The following is a 27,073-nucleotide window of genomic DNA, read 5'->3' on the forward strand; positions in this document are numbered from 1 at the left end:
AACTGAAAACCGACCAGAGCTGTAGTCCAAATAAAAACAGATCTCAGAACTAGATGTGACATTAACCAACACTCAATCACATCTTTGAGTCTTCTTGAAATAAGCATAGGACCAACAATCTAGTTTGTTGTTCACACCACACTCAGTAACTTTCCAGGCATATGGCACAGTCTGTAAATAATTTCTTCAGGACCAGACAACCCTGTGATCAACAGGAAAGACGATCTAGTTTGTTTGTTACTCACACCGCACTGAGTGATTTTCCAACCATATGGCAGCAGTCTGTAAATAACTGATTCTGGACCAGACAGCCCAGTGATGAACAAGACAGACAATGAATAAACACAGCCAGCATCAATCCTGGTCACAAACTGGGAAATCCTTCATAGCTGTACCTTCACCCATCAGTTAACTGTAGCCATTAGTTAAATCTTACAAAGCAGAAACACACAAAAACCTCTGTAATAGGTAAAATTTCTGTAGCTCCAAGCACTTACAAAGGAAAATTACATATCAACAGTTTTTAAGTTCGAGCTAAATTTATCCAAAGTGACAAAGTAATTTCGGTTGGATGGGTTGTTGTTTAACACCACACTCAGCAATGTTCCAGCTATATGGTGGCTGTAACTTAAGAAAGATGATCCAGTAGCGAAGCTGTAAAGATCCCCAATGACAGCACTGTTCAGTCACACGAGGTGATAACTTTAATGTTAAGAGTCCCCTCATATTTCAGTCAGTAGCATGACCAACACAGGCATCACAGAGTCAGTGTTGTTGAAGACGGTCATCGGCTCAGTGCATCAATTAGGAAGTGAATTAATCAAGGCAAAGTTGATATCTGGTGAACTCAACCCAAAGAGGCTAATCATTAGCGGAAATCTGAGCACATAACACCAGCCCATCACCTCAACATTTTGTCTGTACATTCTATTTCAGGAAAAAACTCTTTGTCACAACAGAAATTAGAACATGTTGAAGAACACTATTCACATAAAGGCAGTTAATTAAACAATTCATTTATAGAAAGATTGTTTCAATCATGGAAGGGCTTGTTATTGAGATCAGGGTTGGAAGGATGAAATGGCAGTTTTGTGAGGTGGAGATAATCAAACTCAACATCACAGGTTCGAGGTCATGACATGAATGCAGTCTTGACAAATTACCTTTTAACACATTACTGTGAGGACTGGCAATTTCTTATTTTAGGAAAGAGTTTATTCAAAATGTTCTTCCAAATAAACGAACTAAATTCTTTATCTTCTTGTAAGCATTATCTGTCAAACCCTTAACACATTTCACTTCAACTCGTACACTATTAACTGTTGCTGACTGGTATATAGTAGCCAAGAAGATCACAGAAAACAGAATCTGTCTGTCCTCAAAAGGACCAACATATGGTTTACTGTTCACTTCCTCATATCTGATTTTCTTCTGATCTGGATTTGTTTGTAATTTGATTTTAAGACACAGGTGAACCATCTATATTATTCCTGGGCTACCAGTCCATCAGTATTGATTTGCATGTAGTTATCTGAACAGAACAGTTGGATGTAGGACCTTGTTGTTGGGAGACACTTCCTGTCCCAAGGACCCTGCCTTCCTGGCCTGCGTCAGATGGCTGTGATGATGAAGAGGTCTCACAGTTGATACAGGCTGGCTGACAGAAGCCAGAGGCAATTCCTTACTGTTGTTCAATACAGTCACAACTACAACACTGGCCACTGATGACCAGCATACGACTTTATACATAAGAAAGATACATATTTTTTTTCTTGCCGAATCATGAGTGAGTGAGTGAGTGAGTGAGTGAGTGAGTTTAAGGCTGCTTTGATAGTGATTTCAATCTCAATAGAATCATCATAATACAGGAGACTGTCCGAGGATGTCGCTGATTCTATAAAAACATTTTGGTTTCATGGGAAGAGATGACAACAAAAAATGAACAGTTCATGGAGTCTAGTCAGTATGTTTACAACAATCCTTGATGAAAATATGTCTCCCGCGCCCATAACAGACTACCAATTCCTGATAATAGTCATATTACATGAAGACAGACCACAGTCTTGAGATGATTTGACAACAGAGACGACACTTTGTGGTGAGCAAGCGTAATGAGATGCAAAATGTTCTTGCTATTTTGTTGCCTCATCATGAACAAGCAGACAGAATCTCAATTTCAGGTATCATTAAAAATACTAAAGCATGGACATTGTAACCATGGTAACAAACTAAATTTATAAAGATGACATTTGCAAAATACGAAACACGCTTTCCTGATAACAAGTTCAAGACATTAATAAGATCTCTCACTGTTTCTCCATATGTTGGACTGTTATCAGGATGCTAGTATCCCTTCCAACATCAAACATCCAAATTCCACCACCAGCTAATTAATGCTAACAAGACAACCCAGACATGTTTGCTGATCATGTGGATCGAACAGAGAGCCAAGTTACATAAAGACCTAACTAACAATTACATGTGTAAATGAGCAAAACGTTTATTTGACATATTTTTCATGGAATCATCTTTGAATCACGCTCTCACTAATCTCTTACTTTCTTTCACTTTTCGCTGCTATCAATCTGACACTCTGCAACATCAGACATCAAGTAAAGTTAGTAAACTTGCCTCTCTCATTTCCCTCCATCAACCACTGCAATGTTTCATGGCGCCAAAAATCCAATTGATTTCAGGAAATCGATATTTTAAACAATCTACGAGCCAAGAAACCTTGTTATTTTCTCTACTAAAATCTATGACATGGGCAATGCTGTGAGCATAGTGACCACAAACTGGGACTGACAGGCACACCTACATATAAACCCAGTGCCAGACTGATAAAATCATGGACAGTTTCCCAGGCTGACTGAGACATTCCGAAACCAGTTCCTTATCAAATCACCTCCCTTCTCCATGCAGTCTCTGGAGTCTGTACCTCTTGTACCAAGGGCAACTGATTTGAAGATATCTACCAGAAATCATATCAATTCTTCCCACTGATTAAACATTCCAAACATCCCCCACACCATCGCTCAGCAAATCAATCCAGTCTATTCCATCAAAGTATGTTAAAAAAACATGTTTCCACTGGCCATGCAAACAGTGCATTACTGATTGGTGTGCGAACAGATATGAACACCCAGGTCCTTAATAGTCCACTGACCCTTAGTATGCCCTTACCATTAGTCAAAGAAGCATACTGTCTGTTGAACTAGTAAACTCTGCCCAAGGTTAAGAACTTGACATTGGAAACCCACTGGCCCAATTATCAACTGAACTGAAAGATTTCTGCAGCTTCAAACTTGGTACTTCCGATCCTCATTATTCATACCATATTGGAAAATCATGTCTTGACAGTCAAATGATTATAAAAAGAGGTGCCAAACTGGGTTCCCTTCAGAACATGTAGAAAGCTCTAGAAGGATTTCCATGCCAACACTACACATAAATACCACTGCATTATTCCACTAGGGTGTCTTCCTATCCAGATGCTGCTAAGGAGTAGGAAGTTGATTATATGGCAAGATGAGGTGTCCTAGTTCTTCTTGGGAAACAAATCTAAATGCAATAAGCTGCAGTCATAACCTACATATTAAAACTAAATTAGGAGATAAACCTTCCGAGGGTTGAAACTGGAGGTCGTCTCACTGTAGAATCGATAGCTTCGTGTTCTTAAATTGCGACCGAGAATTTCAATGAAGTGACATAATAAGCTACATAAGAAAAGTGACTTATCAATAATCCACAGACCTGCATGAAGAACAGCTGTTACACTTCTACTTGAAATGAAGTTGAATTCTGAGATGTGCTGAGAAGTGACTACCAACATTATCTCATGGATAAATCAAGGACATGTTGGGTGGTGGAATGGTGGTTAAGTTATTCACTTAGATCTGATTACCCACATGGTAGACTTCAACAAGTCATTAAAATAATAATTTATAACAAAATTAGGTTATTTCTAAAAAACATAAATTACAGACAATCCTTATCCATCAATCTCACTGTCTACGTATCTAAGTAAGCTTGGTACACTTTACGCTGCTTTTAACAATATTCCAGTAAATAACATGGCAGGGTGGACACCAAAGTCTGTTTTATCTGGACTCCACTTTAAATGATAGAATGACTGTACATCCATTGTCTTAGTATTCAGCACAGAATTGGAGCAAGGCTAACTACATGGGTACTGCGTGGAACACTAATATCTGGAGTCCCTGTCTGTGATACAGTTGAGACTATTGCTAAAAGCAGTGTAAAATCTTACTTATTCACTTACTCACTCATGGAGGAAGCAGTGCAATGATACTTGTTGCCGTGTGTGTTCTCATGAGTCGATATGATATACGATACAATTCTTTTCTGCACTGGTACACAAGATAGTATTGATAACATTGCATATTGTTATAACAGATTACTTTCCTCCTTTTTTATCTCTGAACTGTTGTAAAATGTGTTGAAAACAAGCACTTCAATTTCTCAACTAAAACTACCTGCTGAACCATGTCTACTAGCAGCTTTTCCATTTAAAAATTAATAATCAAGACACTTCGAGTGATTGGACACAAATACGTGTCCTGAAAATTATACTTGGGGCCATGTTCAACATGGAGTCTCAAAAATTCATAACAGACTGGTCACAGCACAAAGATATATTGCCATGTAAAATGTTTATTGGATTTTTGCGATATCTACCACTCAAACAGTTATTTATAGAAGACCATGTCTTTAGTTAGACTGTGATTATATCACCTTAACTGATCGTGGGCAACGGAAAAAATAAGAAAGGTGCTTTCGTCTTGAGGTTTGTACCCTTGGTCGACTAGCAGTTTATGCATTCCCTCATCACACCGAAAACCCAGGGTTGATTCCTGACACGAGTACAACATGTGAAGTATATGTCTGGTGTCTGCCACCATAATATTGCTAAAAACTGTGTAAAACCCAACTTACTCAGTCACTACCTCATTAGGATCTTGGAACAACCTAGAGTTGTAACACTCTCTCTGCATTAAGGTAATGACAAACGGCACCCTTGGGCTTCCATACTTTTTTTTCAAAACACTGTGTAATGAGTAGCCTCCCTTAAGGATTCAGAACAGCAAGCAGTTTTGGTTTTGTATGATGAAATCTCACACTTTTGAAGATGCCATCAATAAAGCTGCACCAAATAACCAGGACCATCACTTGATGTAGACATTATCAAATCTCAGGAGACACTTTGATACGAATCAGACAAGCATTAGTGCCGCTGCACCTTTCCTAGTTATCCTTCCTGTCAGTGTGATCTCCACAAGGCCACGAACGTACCATATGACAGAGCAAAACCTGTCAAGTATCACCTCAGTACTGTCATAAGTTTCAGCATCAGGAGCTACTGTTCACTAAAATGTCAGGTTTATCAGCAGCGTGAAATATAACATTCCCAGGTAATGGGTAAGCAGTTCATCTAAAGAACAATTGTTCAACATATCAGTAACTATCTCCAGATAACTTCGTCCCTAACACAAGCCATCATTCAATAGTTTACAATGTCTGTGGGACGCAACACCCCACAAGACAGTAATATCTGCATTATGATAACCTGTCCACTGTAATCAAGACTGAAAGGCATAAACTCACAATGCAAGCGGAGCTACAGGTTTATTTGAACAGTTTCCTAATATCAATGTACTCATTAGCCACAAAAGCAATTTGCCTATTTATGAACGATAGGAATATAGGATCAATTTGGCTCAGAAAAGAAGCTATGGGTGTAACCCCTGGCAAGCCAGAGTGCTGACCCCTGGTTAGACAGAGTGACACTGGCAGGCTGAAGCACTGACCTATGGGTGACAGAACAACAGTGACCTACATTACAGACAGTGGGGTAAGGCAGTTCAATGTTACTCACATCCAACACTGTCAAATACCATACTGAGCCTCTGTCATTCAGTGTAAGTGAAGTTTACTTGATTCTGTTAATCAGTGTAGACTTGGAAAGTCACCTTAATACTTATTTACAACTCAAGTGTGTCTCGGCATGTATACCAGTCTGCCCAATATATATCAACTCACATTAGATAATACCAGTCTCTAACCAATATATACCAATTTACATTAGATAATACCAGTCTACCCAGTATATACCAATTCACATTAGATAATACCAGTCTACCCAATGTAATACCAATCAACCCAATATATACCAATTCACATTAGATAATACCAGTCTACCCAAAATATACCAATTCACATTAGATAATACCAGCCAATCCAATAATTTCAAAGCACATTAGATAATACCAGCCAATCCAATAATTTCAAAGCACATTAGATAATACCATTCTCCCCTATGTATGTCAACACACATTGGATAATACCAGTCTACCCAATACATACCAATTCACATAAGATACTACCAGTCTACCCAATATATACCGGCCTACCCATATGCTAACGGCCCATCTCATATAATACCAGTCCATCCCCTATAATCAACAACCAGTGACGTGAACACTAAAACAAAGCAGCAGGAACTCATATAACCGCAAAAATCATTGTTGTTATCAGAGTCAATATTTCCCTAGGCAGTTTTGCATTTAGATCTAGCAGGAAGTAATATGCAGACCTCCCATTAAAATAAATCAATTCATTTGACAAATTGGTGGTTATATACAACAACTGCCTTGAACGCAATACTGTGTGCAAATCATCTAAGCAAACAAATTGCAAAGTCCTCACTGGCAACTCAAAACTAACCAAACGGTCATGAAACGATTATTCAAACATGAATTATCTGTTCTAAAACGTTGAATGAAAATATAATAACTGAAACAAACTGGTATTTTAGTTTCAAAATGTACGTCAGTTCCTGAAAACAAAAGAATAAATAACACCCAAGACTAATTCTTCCACTTCATGCTGTAGCATTTTCCTACACAACATAATAGTTCTGTTAAAATCATTGTTCTGATTATAATAATTGAGTTTTAATGTTTTTATCAGTAGATCAGTACTTTCCACAAAGACAGCCATAAGATACATCTGAGAGGCCTTTCTCTAAATTCTGACTATGAATTTGTCCCACTGAAGGTGAATGTCTTCAGCATGTAAGTGCATTTGGTTTTGTGTCCTATATCTTTCAATATTTTCACATTCATCATTCTAGACATAAGATGGGCTCCTATTCAATATATTTTCCATGGCCTGTGAGACACATTGAGGTATGTTGGTAACCACTGCATTAATAAGTAAAGTGCAATGTGCTTCCGATAAGATACTGAAACATCATTTATTTTCAGACACTTCTTATTTACATCATCTACAAATACTCAACACACTGGATCTGGACAGAGCTTATTAAAGGTAAAAACATCCACTGACATTACCAAAAGCATTTGTGATTTTACAAAAGTTTGTTCCAGGATCATAAGTATGACCTTGACCCTGGACAAAGCACTGTAGTACTAACAAATAAAGGCAGAGTTTGACACTGGTAACGTGTGATATGGCTATGAATTGTGTTTCCAATCAATGTTTGGATGTGTGTGTCTCGGCTAATGTCTCCTAAATAGATATGGCAATACAACAACGCATCATGAAGTTCACCTGCATACAATTTTCCTCCTGAGGAACAAAACTGGCCAATATTTTAATACTTGTCCCCAAATGGTTCTAAACAATCGCATTCATGACACAGATCATGTTTGAAATGTTCATGAAAACTAGTTTTCATTCCCTAATCAATGTTTTAAAAAAGACCCAGTAGAAAAATGAGCCTAATTAGATCAAAAAGTTTTACATTTCAAAATCATAATTTATGTAAGAATACTTTCTTTGATAAACAGATTATGTTTATCTTTTATGAAATTAGGTTTTGTAAAATGGATTTTTTCCATTCCATGAAATACTGTTAATGTCACCTCTGTCTATTACATCTTTCAAACTGCTCATGAAGGGCGGAGGGGTAGCCCAGTGGTTAAACCGTTCGCTCGTCACACCAATGACCCGGGTTCAGTTCCCAACATGGGTACAATGTGTGAAGCCCATTTTCTGGTGTCCCGCCGTGATATTGCTGGAATATTGCTAAAAGCACCATAAAACTGAACTCACTCACTCACTCAAACTGTTCATGTAGCATGTTGCTAGTTAAGTTACTGCAAATACAGCTATCACTGAAATTTCCCATATAAAGGATTTCACTGCCCATATCCTGGAGTATTTGGATCATACCGGATGTGTTAATCCTGTACCAGAAACATTACTTTGAGACATCATCTGATGACTCAGTCTCTTCATCTTCACCACTTCAATAGCTGTGGAAAAACCATTCCAAATATCACACTTCAGGATTGTTTGTTGCTTAACTCCACACTTAGCAATGTTCTAGCGATATGGCGGTGATCTGTAAATAATCAAGTCTGGACAGACAACCCAGTGATCAGCAGCATGAACATCTACACATCTGGGATACGATGATGTATGTCAACTAAGTCAGCAAGTCTGACCTCCTGATCCTGTTAGTGACCTTTTATGTCAAGCATGGGTTGTTGAAGATCTAACCCAGATCACACTTCAGAATGTCTTTCATAGATGTAAACATATAAATATCCAAACATTTACATACATTTTTCCTCAGTAAACTCACAGTGGACTAGTACTATAGTTCACTAGATTGTTTGGTCCAAGACTTGATTATTTACAGACCACTTCCATAAAAATGAAATATTGCTGTTTTCTGCACTGAACAACAAACAAGCCCATACCACATTTGAACATGGATACAACACTGACACAATGTGTTGTCTTACTCAATAGTTTTCACATTAATGCCCAGCACCAACCTGGGTTACAATATCATCTTTGAACATCATTTGGTTTGATGGCCTTGTTGAACTACCAACCTTCTGTGTTTCTGTTAGATGCTGTATCTGCACTTCAGGCAATCACATATACAACTTACAGTCATTGTTTCAGTAACAATCCTCAGCCAATATTCACAAGGTCAGCAAACAGTTTCCTGCAGGCCAATTACAAATATAAATTCAGGAGATGAAGAAACTGAGATGCCACAAAGGTATCACTAAAGATGTTTTTGTTCTGGAAAGTAAGTTACTAGCACTAATGAAGAAATACTGCCCAAGTGGCCAGAGTGAACATCTGACAGTATGACACAGCCAAAGGGATAATGCCACCGTCGGACAAGCAGATGCAAAATCCACTACACTACTTTTTCTTGATTTGGGAGAGATGCAACGTACATAACAGGGTTCAAACTTAACACTTTGAGTTTGTAAATTTGCTATTTAAAATCATATTTTGCTACCTGAAAGGAGAACACAGTAGCAACAACTTGCTACCTGGTATTTTTTGAGTCACATTGCTTACTTTCATCAATTTTCAAATGATAGATCTGCACTTGACTGACGACAGGTACCCTTGAAGATTTGATGTAAATCAAACTTGCAGACCTACGGACCTTTAGAGAATTCGATCCTATAAACCACTAGTGAACAGGTGGTGTGTGAGTGGTGAGATGGTCTGGAGACCTAATACAGTTCCAAAGACAGTAATGGAACTGGGAGGGATTAATTATGAAAGAATGCACCTACCAGGTATGGGATTTTACTACCTATTTTTTAAACCAGGTAGCAAGTACTTGGTAGAGGCTAAAAACGTTTCGAACACTGTATAAGCTTCTTTGACAGTCTGATGAACAGATAACCATGTCCACTTATAATCTAGACAAACTGTCAGAGTGAACATAACAATACCACACAAAATTAACCAAATATCATGCTATCTATTATTCAAACCATACATGAGGAAGGATTAATTTTGTAGCTCCTTGTCAGAGCCCATGTATTTCACCATTATTCCACAAAGCCATGAAGATGCTAGCGAAGCTCAGGGCTGAAGAGTTGAAGCAATGGTTGGTGAGAAGTATCCCTGCCGCTGATATCCAAAGAGGCAGTAAACCCCTGAAATCCACATTGAAAGTCTAACTGCTTGCTAAATCTCCAATTAGGATTGCAGTACCAGTTCCGGGGATTATTTGCAACACTAGGAATGTTGTTTGATTGTGGAACCACTCAACAGGACTCCATACTTAGCCAGACAGTGCAGTTGGCTGTAGAACCTCGGTTCTGGTCGGAACCTAATCTGCTCTGGAACAAATATACCTAGAACACCTAGTCTTGATTATCTCCAAAACAGATGCAAAGACAGTCAGTGGTGAAATGTATGTGAATGGATTATGGAATATGAGTGAGTGCGTGAGTGCGTTCGTGCATGCATGCGTGTTTGAGTGAGCATGATTTTTTCATTTTTCATGTTTCTGAGCAATATTCTCTCAAGATCATGGCAGGGGGACACCAGATCTTACATCAGTGATGAAACAAGTATCCATGAAATATAGAAAATGGTGAAAACAAGTTATCCAAGAAATCTTGTCCTAAACCAAGAAATCAGGGAAATATTATCCCACCCAAGAAAGCAACCAGGAAGATGTTTATGATTATCACTTGAACACAATTTATCAAAATACTTCCTTAGGAAAACAGGAAATAAGGGACCAAGACACAATGAATCATTATGTTTATACAGCCACAGCAGTTGTACTTCTTTAGTGCAGACTGCTAGCTATTGATGAAATGAAGCTGTCAAAGACTGGACTCTTGGGGGCATCGGCAAGTGAAAAACTTACTTCCCAACCAAGTTCATTTTCCATTACCACCAATCATTAATCTGACAACATTCAATTCAGCTTTGTCCTCCCTGCCAGAACCAATCATGGACATCTTGGCTGGATTGTAGTATTTCACTCAACCTCGACACACATCTTCAGGTCAAGGGTTTGCCTCAAGTGGAAACCTACCCTTGTCTAACTTGCAGACAAACACACATTCCAAGCTTGGTTCTGTGGATATCATTTGAAGTCAAACATACCTTTTATGCCTGGCTCTCTTGTCTCATTTACATACACACATTTAGAAAAAAGCACTGTGGATTCAGTTGCAGATAAACATACATTTTACAGCAACCTCTGTATCTCAATTGAAGACAAACTCATTTTCTATCTGCAAAAGAAAATTACATTAATCCAGGGAGCCGAGAACAATTCAAAATTTCTGGAACTAACCAAAAGCATAATTTTGTCAGAATGTCTGTAAACAAGCCTCTGTCAGCCATTAGTCCTGTTCACATGATAATGATCTGAAGTCAGCATGTTTATGACCACTACCCGCAATTGCCCTTGGTATCTGGCCTCCTCTTCTCCTCAGACAATCCAATCTTTCTAGACTTGGACCAGACTCCTTACTTTATGTATTCTCTAGGGTCTGGGAAGAAGACTCACAACACACTCTAACCAAAGTTTTGTGTCTGTGTCATTTTGTGAAGTATTTACAACAAAACCTGTGTAAACTTCATCTGATAACAGTTTATAAAGCATACTATCCAACTTCTGCAAAATTATGATTAATCCCTCATTGCTGAGTTCATACATGATCAGAACATCAATCATTTATTCCGTGTGAATCTAAGGTCATGGATGCCACATTGTTTTGATTGATAAATAATTCAGCTTTGAGAAATGTCAAGCTTTAGCAATATCAGAAACAAAAAATGCAGCATGGTGATACTGTAATTGAATCTTCAAAAAAGATATAAAGTGTACTTAGAGATGAGGTGAAATGGGGTTTAACCTTAAGCTTAAGAATATTTCTTTCACAGAATGATGTGCATATGTGTGTATGTGTGGTTGCTTGTACCAGGCGAGACTCAAACTGGCTGTACAGTGGTAGCTCACAAAGATACCTTGTAGTTTAGCATGAATATCCCACTCAGACATATTAAACTGACTCTGAGCTGACCTTATTGTACCCTCTAATGCTAAGCGCCAGGTAGGGACCAACAGCTAAAATATTTTAATGTCTTTTGGTATTATGTGGATGGCAATCAAACCTGCAACCTTCTGCTCTCTGGACAGACATTCTAATCAACAGTCTTCTACATGGAAACAACACAAACATAAGAATATATCTGATGATGATGGAACTTCAACTTTTACAAGCTGAGTTCCAATTTCATATTAAAATCACCTTGAAAACATTGTTGGCAAGACCAGTAGATTTAACTATCTCATCACTGAATTTTTTATCATCTAACATTCTTCTGCATATGCGAAGGAAAGGTTTGATGTATATTCCAAATGCAGACATCTGACATTTTCCACAAGTTACTAGCCAAAATAACTGTCACCCAGGCATACAATATGGCCGACAGAATCAGAGATGTCACCTCTCATTCTATTGTGTCAGATCCATCTGCCCCACCATCAACATAACTTGGAGCGGGCCACACTCAATCTTACACTGATGGAATATTCATACATGTCAGTACCACCACCTCATCTGTGCTGCTGTGTTTCAGCATCCTTGCCACTCAGGCACCCTAACTGATGCTGACAGGCAATCTAAGGTTCAGGTCTCAAATGATTTGTTAACAGGCTTCAGATAGTAGATTAGATTGAGATCTGATGTGACCAAGTCGCTGTAAAGACAGAACACCTTTACATTGCCAGCTCTCGTCAGAGACCTGCATTTGACAAAAATACAGCTCAACAAGCCTTGGCAAAACATTTAAAACCTTTTGTTCTGTGCTAGTATCTCATGCCAACATCTCATGTCATGCAAGAAATGAACTCTAATTGCACTAGAAGAACCTATGCTGTCAAAAACACATGAGTCACTTTTCAGGCCTCTCTTACAAGAGTAAGGGATCCCTCAGCTTAGGTAGAAATCAGAGTGTAAGGTCAAAAACCCACACAATGATACCAACCAAAACATAAAAAGAAAGTTTATCAGCCACCGTGTTTATTTGAATGCAAGCTTTTTCATGTCCAAACTTGAATGGGTTAATGTATTGTCCTCTATAGTTAACAAATATATCAGACAAAAACAATCCTTGCACAATCGATATAGAGGTGAATAAAAAATGTACTAGTCCAAGGCGATACAGGGATTACAGGTAAATAATCAAACATTGCAATCAATCAATGAAATAAATTCTTCTGACCCATTCCAATACTGAGAAAACATTCTGAGCAACCTGGAGTAATAAGAGAAATCTACATAAGCTGGGTAGTCACACTTGAGAGATTGCATGCGATTGTATCCAAACAGTCTGTCATACAGACACTGAAGCAAATATATCCAGAAAGTCCACACAAGTCTAGAAAATGTGGCAAGTTCCACAGTTTCAGGCTAAAAATGAAGAAATGCTACATTTCACTACATATATATTTTTTTTTAAATAATGAACTTTTTATTGAAAAATATGTTCTTTTCAAAGACTAGTTGTTAGTCTTATATCCCAACAGTGTGATTAGATGCTCATGACATCAATCACTAGAGTAGTCCAGACCAGATATTTAAAGATCTAAAGGAATACAAGGAATCAAGGATAAACAAAATGTAAAAAATAGTCAGTGTAATTTTACAGGAGACCCTTGAAGAATAGATTCAGTATCAGGTTACTTTGAACATTATTTCTGTTATATCACCGAGTGTAATGATCATAAAATTGTCTTAATAGACAAACATCTACCATAAACCTTCTGATATACACAACACATAATGCTGAAGCAGTTCTTGCCTCTCATTATTTGCCATTACCTCCCTTCTGGAGCCTCTCTATGGAATAATGCACACATTACATAACAGTATCTGTTTGCATGTACAGATTTATCACCCTCCCATGGTATAACTCTGAAATTAGCCTCAGCTGGTACAACTGTCAGCCAGGAAACAGGAAACCGTACGTGTCTATTGAGAACATTAATAATGATCAATAACCCTGTGTTTGAGAAGCCAGTGATGTCGACTTGACAATCCATTCATTACCACCTGAAAGTGTTGGACACATAATGTTGATTACTTAGAACCCATACAATTACCATAGTATTACTAAACATTCTGGTCATTGAGGATTCCATGGCTGACCTATTTCGGGTAAAATAGGATACAAAATTAGCAATCCCTTTGAGTTTGTTACAACTGCAGTTTACTGTAATAATTTACATAAGAAAAGTTTGTTTGAAGGAAAAGGTGTTTTAACTTTGAGTTTGGTTCTTAATGCCACCAACAGCAAGATCCTATGACAGGTGCAATTAAACAAATCTGGACTAGACAATCTTGTGACCAATATCGTAAGCATAATCCTTGTTGTTAACGTAGGAAGACATGCAATGGACCAAATCACAATGTGTGACCACCCAATTCACTGTCATCATTTATGACCAGCAAATCCAAAATGTCCTTAGGAGGTAAGTGTACCTTCCTTCATACATGTGAATGAATGAGTATGGTTTAGTGCTTTCAGCAATATTCAAACAATTTCATGACAGAGCCTTCACACACAGCACCCATGTGGGGATTTAAACCCTGGCCTTCAGCATGATGAGCGAATGCTTTAACCAATAGGCAACTCAACTACTACTCTTCATTTATGTACCGACAGTGGAATCTTCAGTAACATAAATAAACCTCTTGAATTCTGTGTCAGTGTTTGGGAAGAAAGCTGAATGAACATTGAGTAAGAGAGTTAAATTCAACCCTGCTTTGAACAGGATTCCCAATACTTCTCTGCATGTCAGCTTAATAAGGAAATAAATCCCAAGTGATAAAGGTCTCAGACATATACCACTTAAAGAACTTCAACAGCATGGGTATTGTGCTGACAGACCTTGAAACATAATCTGGGTGAAATGGGATTCAAACTCAAGATAATGGGTTTCTGTAAGCCAAAGTGACATTTGTGGCACCGAGCCAATTGTGGCACCATAGATGATTTGGCTAACCATGGTCCCCTGTGAACAAGGAACGAGTGAGTGAGTTTAGTTTTATGCCACTTTTTGCAACAATCCAGCAAAATCACACCTGGGGACACCAGAAATGGGCTTCATACATTGTGTCCTTGTAGGGAATCAAACCCCGGCCCTTGTGGCTGACGGGCTAACACCTTAACCACTAGACTACCCCACTGCCTCATTGAACATAAAACCTGAAACCTATGACAGTGTTCCTGCAAAAACTACGCAAACAGCACTATGAACATAAGTAACTTTAGTCCACACAAGTAGTACATCCAAGACATTATAGCTAGTAGTCCAGAAATGATGATAAATTGTTAATTGCCTTACAGCTTCTCACTTGCAACAGGGTGTTCCACAAACGCCTAACCAACTGTCAGAGCTACTTTAAAGGTTTCACTCTACTACCATTCATATAACGGTACAGTTGGCATCCCTCTTATTCACACTCCCTTGATAACTGGCCTCCGTTCTAACAGAAGCAGTGGTGTATACACATTATATACACCTTCTGAACTGTCCCTTCTAATACTCGGGGGTATCTCACAGGAGTAGGGAAGTACATGGGTGTCATTAACCTTGCACGTCTGTCTGACAATAGTGCTTGTGCTGATGAGACTGGGCTGCAAGACAACTGAGAAAAAGTTCAGAGGTGTGTGTCAAACGACCAATGAGATACAGACACAATTACAACATTTATGGCATCACTGAGTGCTAATTATGCCGCTTTTAGCAACATTTCCTGAAATAATGTCAGTGAGACACCTAAGGAGGATTTCTTTATTGGAAAATGACTGCATTATTGTGCTACCCTGCTGTTCACTGTCTGATCAATAAGTCAAACATGATAAAATCGGCAAGTTCTTCAATTTCTTGGCAATAAAGTCTTCTACAGTGGTCCAAAACATTTTGTTAAACCATGGTGTAAGTGTATAAACCTTTTTACATAATCAAGTCGAAGGGTCATAACCAGTTTATAACATAATCAAGACTAAACAAACCACCTGTTAATACAGATGACTCCAAGCCTGATGTAACTGCAACAGTCCACAGAAAGAGCATTTTCACCCACAGAGTTTTCCATCCCATTAGCTATAATTGCACTGATGTACTTGTCACCATGTATGAAATAAAGAGGCCCATTGCACTTCATATCCTCATGAGACAGTTGTTCCAATTCCACTTGACGGACCGTTCTATTCAATCATCATCAAGCAATTATGATGACAGGGAGCAGTACAACCATCCGAAGCATCTGCTCTTGTCATAAAACACTGTCCTGCAGCTGGACTGGAAACCTTCCATGGCGGCCCCCATTAATATCATAACTATCACACAAACATGAACTGCAGCAAACTCACTGCTCTGACAGTTACATTCTTACTCTGAAAATGATGGTTGTAAAATGATGATTCAAACTGTTAGAAGATGTTGTTCCTCTCTGCTTCTCTTCTCTTCTCTTAACACCCAATCCCAAACAGCACTCCAAAACCCTCTTCCCAAATTTTCTCCTTCAAAACCCAATCTTGCCACAAATAACAGCAAAACTGCAGATGCCGCATTAAGCCATACTCACTCACTCACTCGAAAACAAATCACGATCCCAACCCTTCTTCCCAACATCTACTCAAAACCCACTCCTTTGTCACCGATCAATCCCAAACTCCCAATTCCCAAATTCCAATCTCAGCAACATTTCGAACCACACCACGTACCAGCCCTACATATTGGATATAGGCAGTTAGGACTGATTACCATTGCAAAAATTATATTTGTACTCAACACATTGTGCCCATATTGGACCAATGATGTAACATGTATCAGTACTGTATACCATTAACCATCACACTGCCAACACAACTACATTATCATATTGTCTGTTTGCTGTAATAAACACACTGACACCAGTGTTGTAACCATAGTTCCCATATTGTTCCCATACCGTATCCCACTGTGTCAAGGTTGTAATAACAGATTGTGCCTCTGATGTAATAACCATGTTATACCACAGCTTCATACTGAGCCACTGGTCAATTCAGCAACGCATTACATGGTCAAATGCAATGATATATCACAGCTACCCAATCCATGATATAAATACCATTCAACATAATGATCTTGCTTCATACACAATTAAGCAGTATATTTATCATAAATACAGCTGAGGACAAAATAACATACAATGTTCTTATCTAGGATCGCTAAAGTAGAAATATCTCCAATTTTATCATTTGCCTCAGTGCTCTTGATAAATCTAGGAAAATTCTGGAAAATCCATAGAAACCTGATTGATGCCACCATGACAAACAAAGGCTTCATATTTCAGTGTCCTGAGCTAACACAAGTCCTTTAAATCAAACATATCCTCAGCCAGTCGTTTAGATTTCACCCCACAAAATATCCTGAAGTAAATGCTTGGTGAAATAATTGTTTCAATTTCATAAATAGCTCCCGATCTTGGAGAAAATGGACCTCTTCCATTCAGAGGCATACATCACATTACACAGTGTAAAGACAGGAAGTTTGTCATAGCACTGCTCCTTCTCAACATCATGTCAATTATTGTTGTCAAGAAACACTTATATATTCTGACAAGTTATCAAATAGATGAAGATTCTGCCCCAAAGAAACAAATAACTGACTGAACTTCATCATGGAATGTTTAAAAAACAATTACCCCAAAAACATATTCAAGTTTTCCTTTTCCTTCCTTCTCTGATAGGTAACAGGTGTGTTATAAGTGTTACAAAAAAAGCCTCCATTTGTGTGCATGCTGCTATAAACTTTAAACAACAGTCTTTCATTATTGGCATGTCTGTTATAAGAGTTATACAACAGCCTTATGTTGTGATGACTGTTGCTGTAACCAGGGACACAAGACATCAGAGACACTTACCATTCCTGAATAACACTTGGGTACAGTAGAAGTAACAGGGGCAGCTATGGTCTCCTATTTGGCTGCTTTCCTGAAACACAGTCAAAAATACCCCATCATTATCAGCTATCTGCAGATGCTAACAACAGTGACACAGGGCTTATACCTGTCACATCATATCTTCATGCTGAAGCTGGGGAGGTTGGTACATGTGATGCACATCATGTAAGAATGGCATGTTGGTAATATGTAGGTGAAATGTTCCTGGTGCTAAAACAGACTGGAAATGTGCTGTGTGTACATTATAACATGTGTTTTCAACTTGTGTTTGTGTTTTAGCTTCAGTGGTTTGTTTTCAGTCAGCTCTTCATCTGTATCTAGTCCCTCCAGGTCTGTGGTATATGCTTAAAGTATCCAGTAAGTAATGTGCTGGCTGTACAACCACCTTGTAGCTATCTGACACCAGCTAAAGCTTCTGCTGGATCTGAAGCAGTTTTTTTCTGAACCCTCACAGCATTATAATGGGTAAAGACTACCTATAAGTTGATAACTAATCACTAGTAGAAACATCATTATATTCTGTCAGAGTAGAAATATACCTGACCCTACAAACTTGTCCCTATGTGGCAATTTCTGACACTATCCAAACGACCCACTTGTAGCACCTTTTCCAAATCGAGACACTACCTCCACAATCGATAGCACTCTATTCAACTTCTAACCCCACAAACCCTCACTGACTCTCAATTCAAATGGAGAAACCACTACCACAATCTTGGCACTCTACTTTTAGACAACAACCAGCAACTTTTAAAGCTATGTATATCAAGGATCACTGCATAAGCTTGTGTATCAGTACACATACTGTGTAGAGCTACCTGATGGAAAGGCTGTGAAACTACAGTGTTTATAAATATGGCATCAATGTTGCAACTTTACAAATTCACAGAATGACATAATAATTTCCCACAACTCCAAAAGCAAAAGTTCTGCCAAGAAAGAAAATTACTCGATGTTATTCTGGTTTTAAGTTACATGTTGAATGCTCTTACCTGCATCCATGTTCACAATCAGATCAAAATACAATAAGTACATAGATATACCATTGCTAGAATCACACTTTCAGCACCATACACTTCTCGACAGATGCATTAGATCTTTAGTTATGGTAAATCAAAAATCAAAACACTTTAGTTTTTATGTGAGGCCTAATGACACAATATCAACCGATCTATCAAATTTATGCCGAACAGTCTATGCATGACAACTCATGGCCAAGCCCTGGGGGCAAAATTAACCAGCAACCACTCACTTAAACCAGTGTGACCCAATTCTCACAGGTTACCATATTCATTATTCAGGCAAGCATATAGAAGATGAATTTGTTTTCCCATTACCTTTAGGAACAAGTGTTTTATCATAACTACGGCCATGAAATGTGTTTCCATGGTGAAGCAGGGTTAACCACCATTGACCATATCCAACTTCACTCAGATCTTTTCAGAGAAGTGCTTTACACAAATTACTGTAAACTATGTTATAACAATCGCAAAAAAACAACTAAAATATCAATTTATTCTGCTTTTGTTATATGCATTTCGACTAAAATATACTGCAAACTGCAAGTACCAATAAAATTGTGTTTGGCTATATTCAACATAATATACTATACTACGATTTTGACAGAAAAAATTCACTCTGAATTTTAACCAGTCTCGGATTAAGACACCACGGGACATGCCTATGCATCAGTATACACTGGTACAGTGGGGTGATAATGACACATTAGTAAAAAGTATGGCTCGGGTTGCAGGCCAATCCAGGCTGGTCTGGCCAATCCAACAAGCTCTAACTATCACCACGAGGAGCTCCCTGTCTGAATTCTGCTGTGATCTGTGGAGCACAGACTGTCAAGGCTTACAAGAGCTGTCCAGCTAATGTTGTAACATGGGAAAGATCTGAATAATTCATCATCAGTTCTATGACTGGCTTCTAGGATTTTACATGGCTGACCTTACCAATGGTAATGTCTTTAAACCGTTCCGATGAACATGATGATAGCATGAAAAGTCCTGAGTGTAGAAATCAGAAACCTGATGAGATCTGCATGTCAGTTGGGCTTTGGTGGAACATTGAACAGAAGGTCATATGCTGAGGTTAACAGTTTCATACATGCACATACCAGTAGGCGTTAAGTGTATTCCTCACCAGTATAGTGGAGATCATGGGTATGATTAGTTGGTTGGTTGGTTGGTTGGTTGGTTAATGCCCCATTCAGCAATATTCCAGCTACATGGAAGCGGTCTGTATACAATCGTGTCTGGAGCAGACAATCCAGTGATTAACAGCATGAGCTTCGACTTACACAATTTAAATACAATGACATGTATCAACCAAGTTAGCAAGCCTGTTCACCCGGTAGTCGCCTTTTGAAAGTCAATTCTAACACGGATCTTGAGGGTAACACGGGTTTAAAGGGCAAGAGTCTAGGCTCCCCAGAACCAATTGATTGTCGTAAGTGAAGACTTAATCTACTGAATGATGCTCATGACGTCAAGCACATGATCATGTGTGACACAGAACATTGACAGACCATAATCATACAGGGGCTAACAACAATAACTACAACCAAGTATTTGCAGAGTGCTAGGATCTAGTTGAATTCAGAGATTGAATGATGCTAGAAATCAGAAGTCTATGTGTAGGTCTCGGTAAACAGGTTTAAGTTGGGAATGAAAGTTAGAATTAAATAGCACATATGCACCTCATCAGTATGGGTATCAAGGTAACATGCAACGTAACGAAGCTTTGGCTTCAATAACCTGGCAACAGCTGAGGACTACGAACAATCCTTTTGTCCACACTGAAACTTTCATGCAACAGAGGACATTTTTTTAAGCTTTATGTACGAGCTGGTAGTGAATTGTTGTTGGTTGATCTTTTGAATCAATCAAATATCAGATAGTTAAATATTTTGAGCTCCCGTGATCATCTGTTGAAAGTGAGTGAGTGAGTGAGTAGGTGGGTGAGTGAGTGAGAGTGAGTTTAGTTTTACGCCGCACTCAGCAATATTACAGCTATATGGCGGCGGTCTGTAGTTAATCAAGTCTGGACCAGACAATCCGGTGATCAACAACATAAGCATCAATCTGTGCAACTGGGAACCAATGACATGTGTCAACCAAGTCAGCGAGCCTGACCACTCGATCCCATTAGTCGCCTCTCACGACATGTACACTCACCTTTTATGGCAAGCATGGGTTGCTGAAGGAATATTCTACCCTGGGAAATGCTTAGTTTTTGATCATTTTTACCCAAGATGGTGCATATATAAGTTGTTGCAAGCAGCTTTCAACAATGGTTCAGTTACATATTGTAGTGAGACTTCTTGAAATCACAGCAACTCAAAAGAGATGCAGGTAAGAGACATTTCCATCCTTGGTTATCCTGGGATGGGTGTCCTCATATTATAATGAATACTTCGTACTCTTTCCATACCGTGGCTTGATTTGACCAGATTCCATTCGCACAATCCAAAACAGACACTCAGTAATGTTGGCCATCTAAGTGACTGAGGTTGTGGCGTAACATCCAAAAGAAGCTTTCTTGCTAAATGAGTCCCAAGGTATTTATTAGAGAACAGGATACATGACATTGGAGGGTTCAAGATGAGACAGTTTGGAAAAATCATCAAGCATTGCAATGTTACTAAAACACTAAGAACCCAAATGAAATTTCCGATACAATGTACTATTTTAATAACTTCATTGGCCTTTCTTCTAATTCTGTGAAGAAAAAGCTGGGAAGAGAGTGTCGTGTCTACACTGCGAAACAGTAAAATGTGAAAACAACAATAGCTATTTTAAGAAAGCTTTGAAATACCATTTACATTTTCAGATCTTAACAAAATATTATCACAATCAGAAGAAATAGGCCAAAGTCCAACTCCCAAGTCTGGTAATTTCAGGACATTAAGGGGCCAAATATGCATTTTGAAAGGACTTAAAAGAATGGTAAAAAATATGTCCAAATTTCAACTTTTGCATTATGTGGGCAAAAATGAACATACCAATATACATTAAAACTAAACAAATCCCAGTTTTCATTGCATTTAGAACTGAAGTGACAAAACCTAGTTTCACATAAGTGAGTCCTACTACTGAATATACAGTGGAAGCTGCCAAAACCAGCACCTGTCTAATCCGGCAAGTTGTCAACATCGGCGTAAAATCTCAGTCCCGTCCGTGGCTTGTACATTTATCTTCAGCTCCACAATCTGGCATGTTGCCTAAAGTGGATTATTTCCTCAGTTCTGATGAGTGCCGGTTTAGACAGCTTCCACTGTACATGTGCCAAATTTCCATGGAAACTGAATGAAAATGACTGAGAAATGTTCCTCAAAGTTTTTTTCTGTGCAATATTTCTTTAAAAATCCTCAGCTAATCTTTCAATGGAAACACCAAGACAGAAATTGTTGATAAAAAACTTCCTTCTCATATGGTAAAACTCCACTAAAATGATCTTAGGGACCCCACTACTCAACAACAAACATGGCAAATAACCACCAGCTCTACAAGTTTCTTTCCAAATATGATGCTTCAGGCAGATAGAACAACCATTCTTTTTTATAAATTCTTATCTGAAAGATCTTACACTATACAAAATGTACATAAATCAAATCTCTTTATGACGACCTTAGGTCTTGAATGTGGAATAGCAATTTCAATCAATTCTAAGAGACTTTCAAAATCCAATAAAATGAATATTTATTACTTTTTTCACGAATCTCAGAACTGGCTTTAAGACTTACTGTCCTTGTGAAGTTCTGGGCAAAATCATGATTAAGATCAGACTAATCAAGATGAAAGGGTTACATGACGTACCATGCAGGATCTGGTAAGTGTTTATCTATGTACCGTAATGGTGTGGATCATTGCTCATTGTTTACATGAGCATAAGCACTGATTTACATGACCCAGACAGGATTATCTCCAGGTCACTGGGATAGTAGAGCTTTACTACTGCTGGCAAAGCTTACATATTGCTGACACAGGTTAAATACTGCATACTGCATCATAAACCAGCAATCATTCATCACTGGGATAGTACAGCTTCAATATTGTTGGCACAGCTTACACATTGCTGATATAGGTTAAATACTGCATATTGCATTACAAACCAGCAATTGTCCATCACTGGGATAGTACAACTTCAACACTGTTGGCAAAGCTTACATATTGCTGATACAGGTTAAATACTGCATATTGCATCATAAACCAGCAATCATTCATCACTGGGATAGCAAAGCTTCAATATTGTTGGCACAGCTTACACATTGCTGATACAGGTTAAATACTGCATACTGCATCATAAACCACCAATTGTCCATCACTAGGATAGTACAGCTTCACTACTGTTGGCAAAGCTTACATACTGCTGATTCAGGTTAAATACTGCATATTGCATCATAAACCAGCAATCATTCATCACTGGGATAGCAAAGCTTCAATATTGTTGGCACAGCTTACACATTGCTGATATAGGTTAAATACTGCATACTGCATCATAAACCACCAATTGTCCATCACTAGGATAGTACAGCTTCACTACTGTTGGCAAACCTTACATACTGCTGATTCAGGTTAAATACTGCATATTGCATCATAAACCAGCAATCATTCATCACTGGGATAGCAAAGCTTCAATATTGTTGGCACAGCTTACACATTGCTGATACAGGTTAAATACTGCATACTGCATCATAAACCACCAATTGTCCATCACTAGGATAGTACAGCTTCACTACTGTTGGCAAAGCTTACATACTGCTGATTCAGGTTAAACCAAGATTCATTCATTACTTGAAAGGACTGTGAAACCAATTTCTCTGAATGAGGTAGGTTTCACATCACTCTGAACAGACATCAGCTTCACCACAGCATGTCAGCTCAATGTCAAAGGGAAGCCTGCCTATATGCCGGTCCCACACATTTACCATTTTGGTGAAGCCCTTGAGCCGTATAGTACAGACAAACCTAGAAAAATGAAAAGTGCAAACCAGGAATCAACCCTCATACAGTACTGTACAAAAAACTTGCACAAGGCTCCCAAAGAAATAATGAATACTATACATTTTCAAAAACATAGATATACCTCTAACAGACTGGAGTACTGTCAACTTATCTAGACATGCCTTTACAAAAGACAAAATTACTAAACAATTATAGATTTAGCCTTCAGCAGGCTAACAGTACAATACAAGCCAGAGCTGTCAAGCATTCACTGAACACATTCACTTCTAACTTTCACCCATGGTGACCCCAAGGGGTGTTTCATACAGACAGGGCATTAAAAAGTCTGTTATCCAATGACATTTAAAGCACTGCCCCTTGTTTCATCAAAACGGTAATACTGGCAATTAAAACACACCTTTCTGAATTCAACTGCAGACCACAAATGTGCAAGAGAGTCTTGAAACATTTGATTAATAGGGCCACCAGTATTGATCATCAACTTAACCGCCTCAGTAATATTTCACATTGTTCCCGTTCTGCAGAGTCAACATCAAACATCAAGCATTAGCCAAATATAGATTTATAGATTATGAATGACAAGTGAGACGAAGTCTCTATGGCTGACAATAGTGTAAGCTAACTGCTATACTGCCACACAGCCATTCTGCTTGCTGAACCTTTACACCTTGACTTTTCACTCGTCACACTTCGGCAGTGAGACTGTCCAATTGTTAAATGATTTGCCTGTCACGCCTAAGACCTGGGTCCCAGTCACAACATGGACACGATATGCGAAGACCATTTCTGTGCCTTGACCATCATACTGCTGGAACACTCACTCTCTTCACACCAACAGGTAGTACTCAAAGTCTTTCACAAAACTACAATATGTACTTTCTGCCTTAGAATTTCAAGTCACTTCATTTCCAATACTATGCTCAATAAAAAGTGAATACACCACCCTAAACATATCCTGCAGCAAGTTTAAACTTCAGTGAAATAATGGCTGTAATTGTAAAGCCGATTTGAAATAATTTTGTCCATCAAAACATTTAATGTTTTCAGGTGGAAAATATTCTCTGTATCTGTTGACTGATTTCCAACATATTGCACATTTTGTAATTACAGACAACATTTATACATTAAAACAAAAACAGCCTCTGAAAACATATAACAAGCCCAGGATCCAAGTGACTATGTCAAGGTATGGCTGAACTACACAATCTCACATCTCAAGATCAGACGTGATATTATAATTACATAAACAATTTTATATGACAGTAATTCATGAAGACAGAGAGAGGCATTAAGCCACACAAAAAAATTAAAATGGTGTGCTGATGGTAAAAAAGTGTTCAAGCGTTCATTGATCACTCATGATTAGATTTTTACTTTCCGGAACCTACCAGTGCCTTTCATGATGTTTATTGTTATCTTGGGATCTAGCCCCATATTAATCTGTTACACGAGTAGCGTATCTCTTGAACAGGTCCTATCTATAATTAAATCATTTGGTGAACAACCTACATGACCGATGCACTTAAGTTATCGCAGGATGAACTTGACCTTTTTTATGTATCATATTCGGTAAATTTTTGCATCATCATATGGACTTTTATATGCTGTGATTACACTCAAGGGTATATTTTCATCAGGATTGTGGTTCACAATACTGGCTGAGGTCACAGACTGTAATAATGTTTATTGTAAATCCTACCAGAGGAAACATTCATGACAGTATAAAATGTTCATTTTATCCAATATCCTGATATGCCACAACAGTCCATTCAAGGAGCAGGTTCATTCTGACTATACCATATCATATGACACACTTATGCCTCATAAAAGCAAAGAAGTTGATATCCAGAAATCCATTCATAACAAAATTGCATGGTCACTTGCAAATCTTGGTAGGAAGCTGTAGTCTGCAGCTCATCTCAGATGCATCTGTTGTTTATACATTTCATCACGTTCACACTCATGGCAGAATCAGTTTTTCTTAGTGGACACACCTTTCATAGCTGTTAATGTCTATTTGAAAAATCTATGTGGATATTTACATATACATTTGGGCAATTTCTGAAATAATACATGAACATGTCATACTGAAATTAACAACGATTTGTACGATTGTATATAATAACTTAGCACACTATGCGCAAGTGATAGTCATAGTTTTATATGTTCCTAGAATGCACAGGTAAGTTCAAGTGCATTCCATACATGTCATGAAGCGGACAATTTCATACGGCCAATCTGAACAAAACAGATTTGCATGTGAGGTGACTGCATCATTAGAAACTACTTGAGACAATAAGCTTGTACATCCATAGACACTGCAACAAACATTTTACGCGAACTCAAGTCATTGACAGTTGCTGAATATCGGTTGGCAAGAAGCAGCTTGAACCAGCGTAACAGTCATCGGACAACGAACCAAACTTCCTGTTAAAAACACTGACAGTGGATATAAGTTGCATTTTGCATCAAATAAAACACATTGTCCTTACCCTGAAGTTGCTTAGTAAAGGTCTCACTTTTTTCCGAACGAAATGTTTTCCTATATTTCGCCTCAGCAACAGCGTGAGCGGAGAAGTCGCCATTATTGACATAAACTTTGGAGAGGTACTACCGTCGTGACGACAAGCAATGCTGTCTGGACTACATTGGGATTGCTCGGCCGTCAGACGAAACCGCATGTGGCGTAGGGTGTATCGATTTCTGCTTTCATAGTAATTGAATGGCACCAGTAGAGTGGCCTGAAAAATTATTACGAGATTTTAATCGACTTTAAAACACATGCAGTAATATGTTTATTAAAGTGCATAATCGAGTTACAGTCGATGATCTCCAAGAATAGTTGATGTATTAATGAAGACGAGTCCATTTCCCAGCATTAATCCTCGCGCTGTTTTTTCACAATGAAACTGAGTTCCTTGTTCAGATGTCGACATGGACATACGTATATTTATGTTGAACGAAAACAGTCTAAAGCCGTCCAAAATCCTGGATTTACATGAACTGCTGATATTTCGACCTATGTGTACAAATGAATGTCGCAAGGGTTTGATTAATACGTTGTCTCCATGACATGACATTCATATCAGTCAAACTGAAAACAGGTCTCAGTGAAACCTCAAAATATCGTAGCCAGCCTTAGAAGACGCAGTGACATACTAATACTCATGATATGTAGTGTCAAGTATAAACTTGTCTTATTAAATATATATCTACAAAGAAAAAATAAGTGAAAAGCAACAGATAACGGTTAATTTCTATCAAAAGTTGATGTAATCTAGACTTGCCCATTCATTCCACACTTGAGTT

The 27,073-nt window shown here is 38.3% G+C and overlaps 1 protein-coding gene across 1 annotated transcript in view; it reads right to left on the reverse strand.

Moving 5' to 3' along the window:
• Window positions 1–26,398, reverse strand: part of LOC137283392 (calcium uniporter protein, mitochondrial-like) — a 106,443-nt gene extending 80,045 nt beyond the window's left edge. The window contains exons 1-2 of the mRNA XM_067814857.1: window positions 26,257–26,398; window positions 17,754–17,823 (exon numbers count right to left, since the gene is read on the reverse strand). Coding sequence (XP_067670958.1) covers window positions 17,754–17,823; window positions 26,257–26,358 — 172 coding nt within the window. The 5' untranslated portion in view covers window positions 26,359–26,398. The remainder of the gene's footprint in view (window positions 1–17,753; window positions 17,824–26,256) is intronic.
• Window positions 26,399–27,073: the final 675 nt, after the last annotated feature.

This window comes from Haliotis asinina, chromosome 5, assembly GCF_037392515.1.
Source record: "Haliotis asinina isolate JCU_RB_2024 chromosome 5, JCU_Hal_asi_v2, whole genome shotgun sequence".
Classification (NCBI taxonomy): domain Eukaryota; kingdom Metazoa; phylum Mollusca; class Gastropoda; order Lepetellida; family Haliotidae; genus Haliotis; species Haliotis asinina.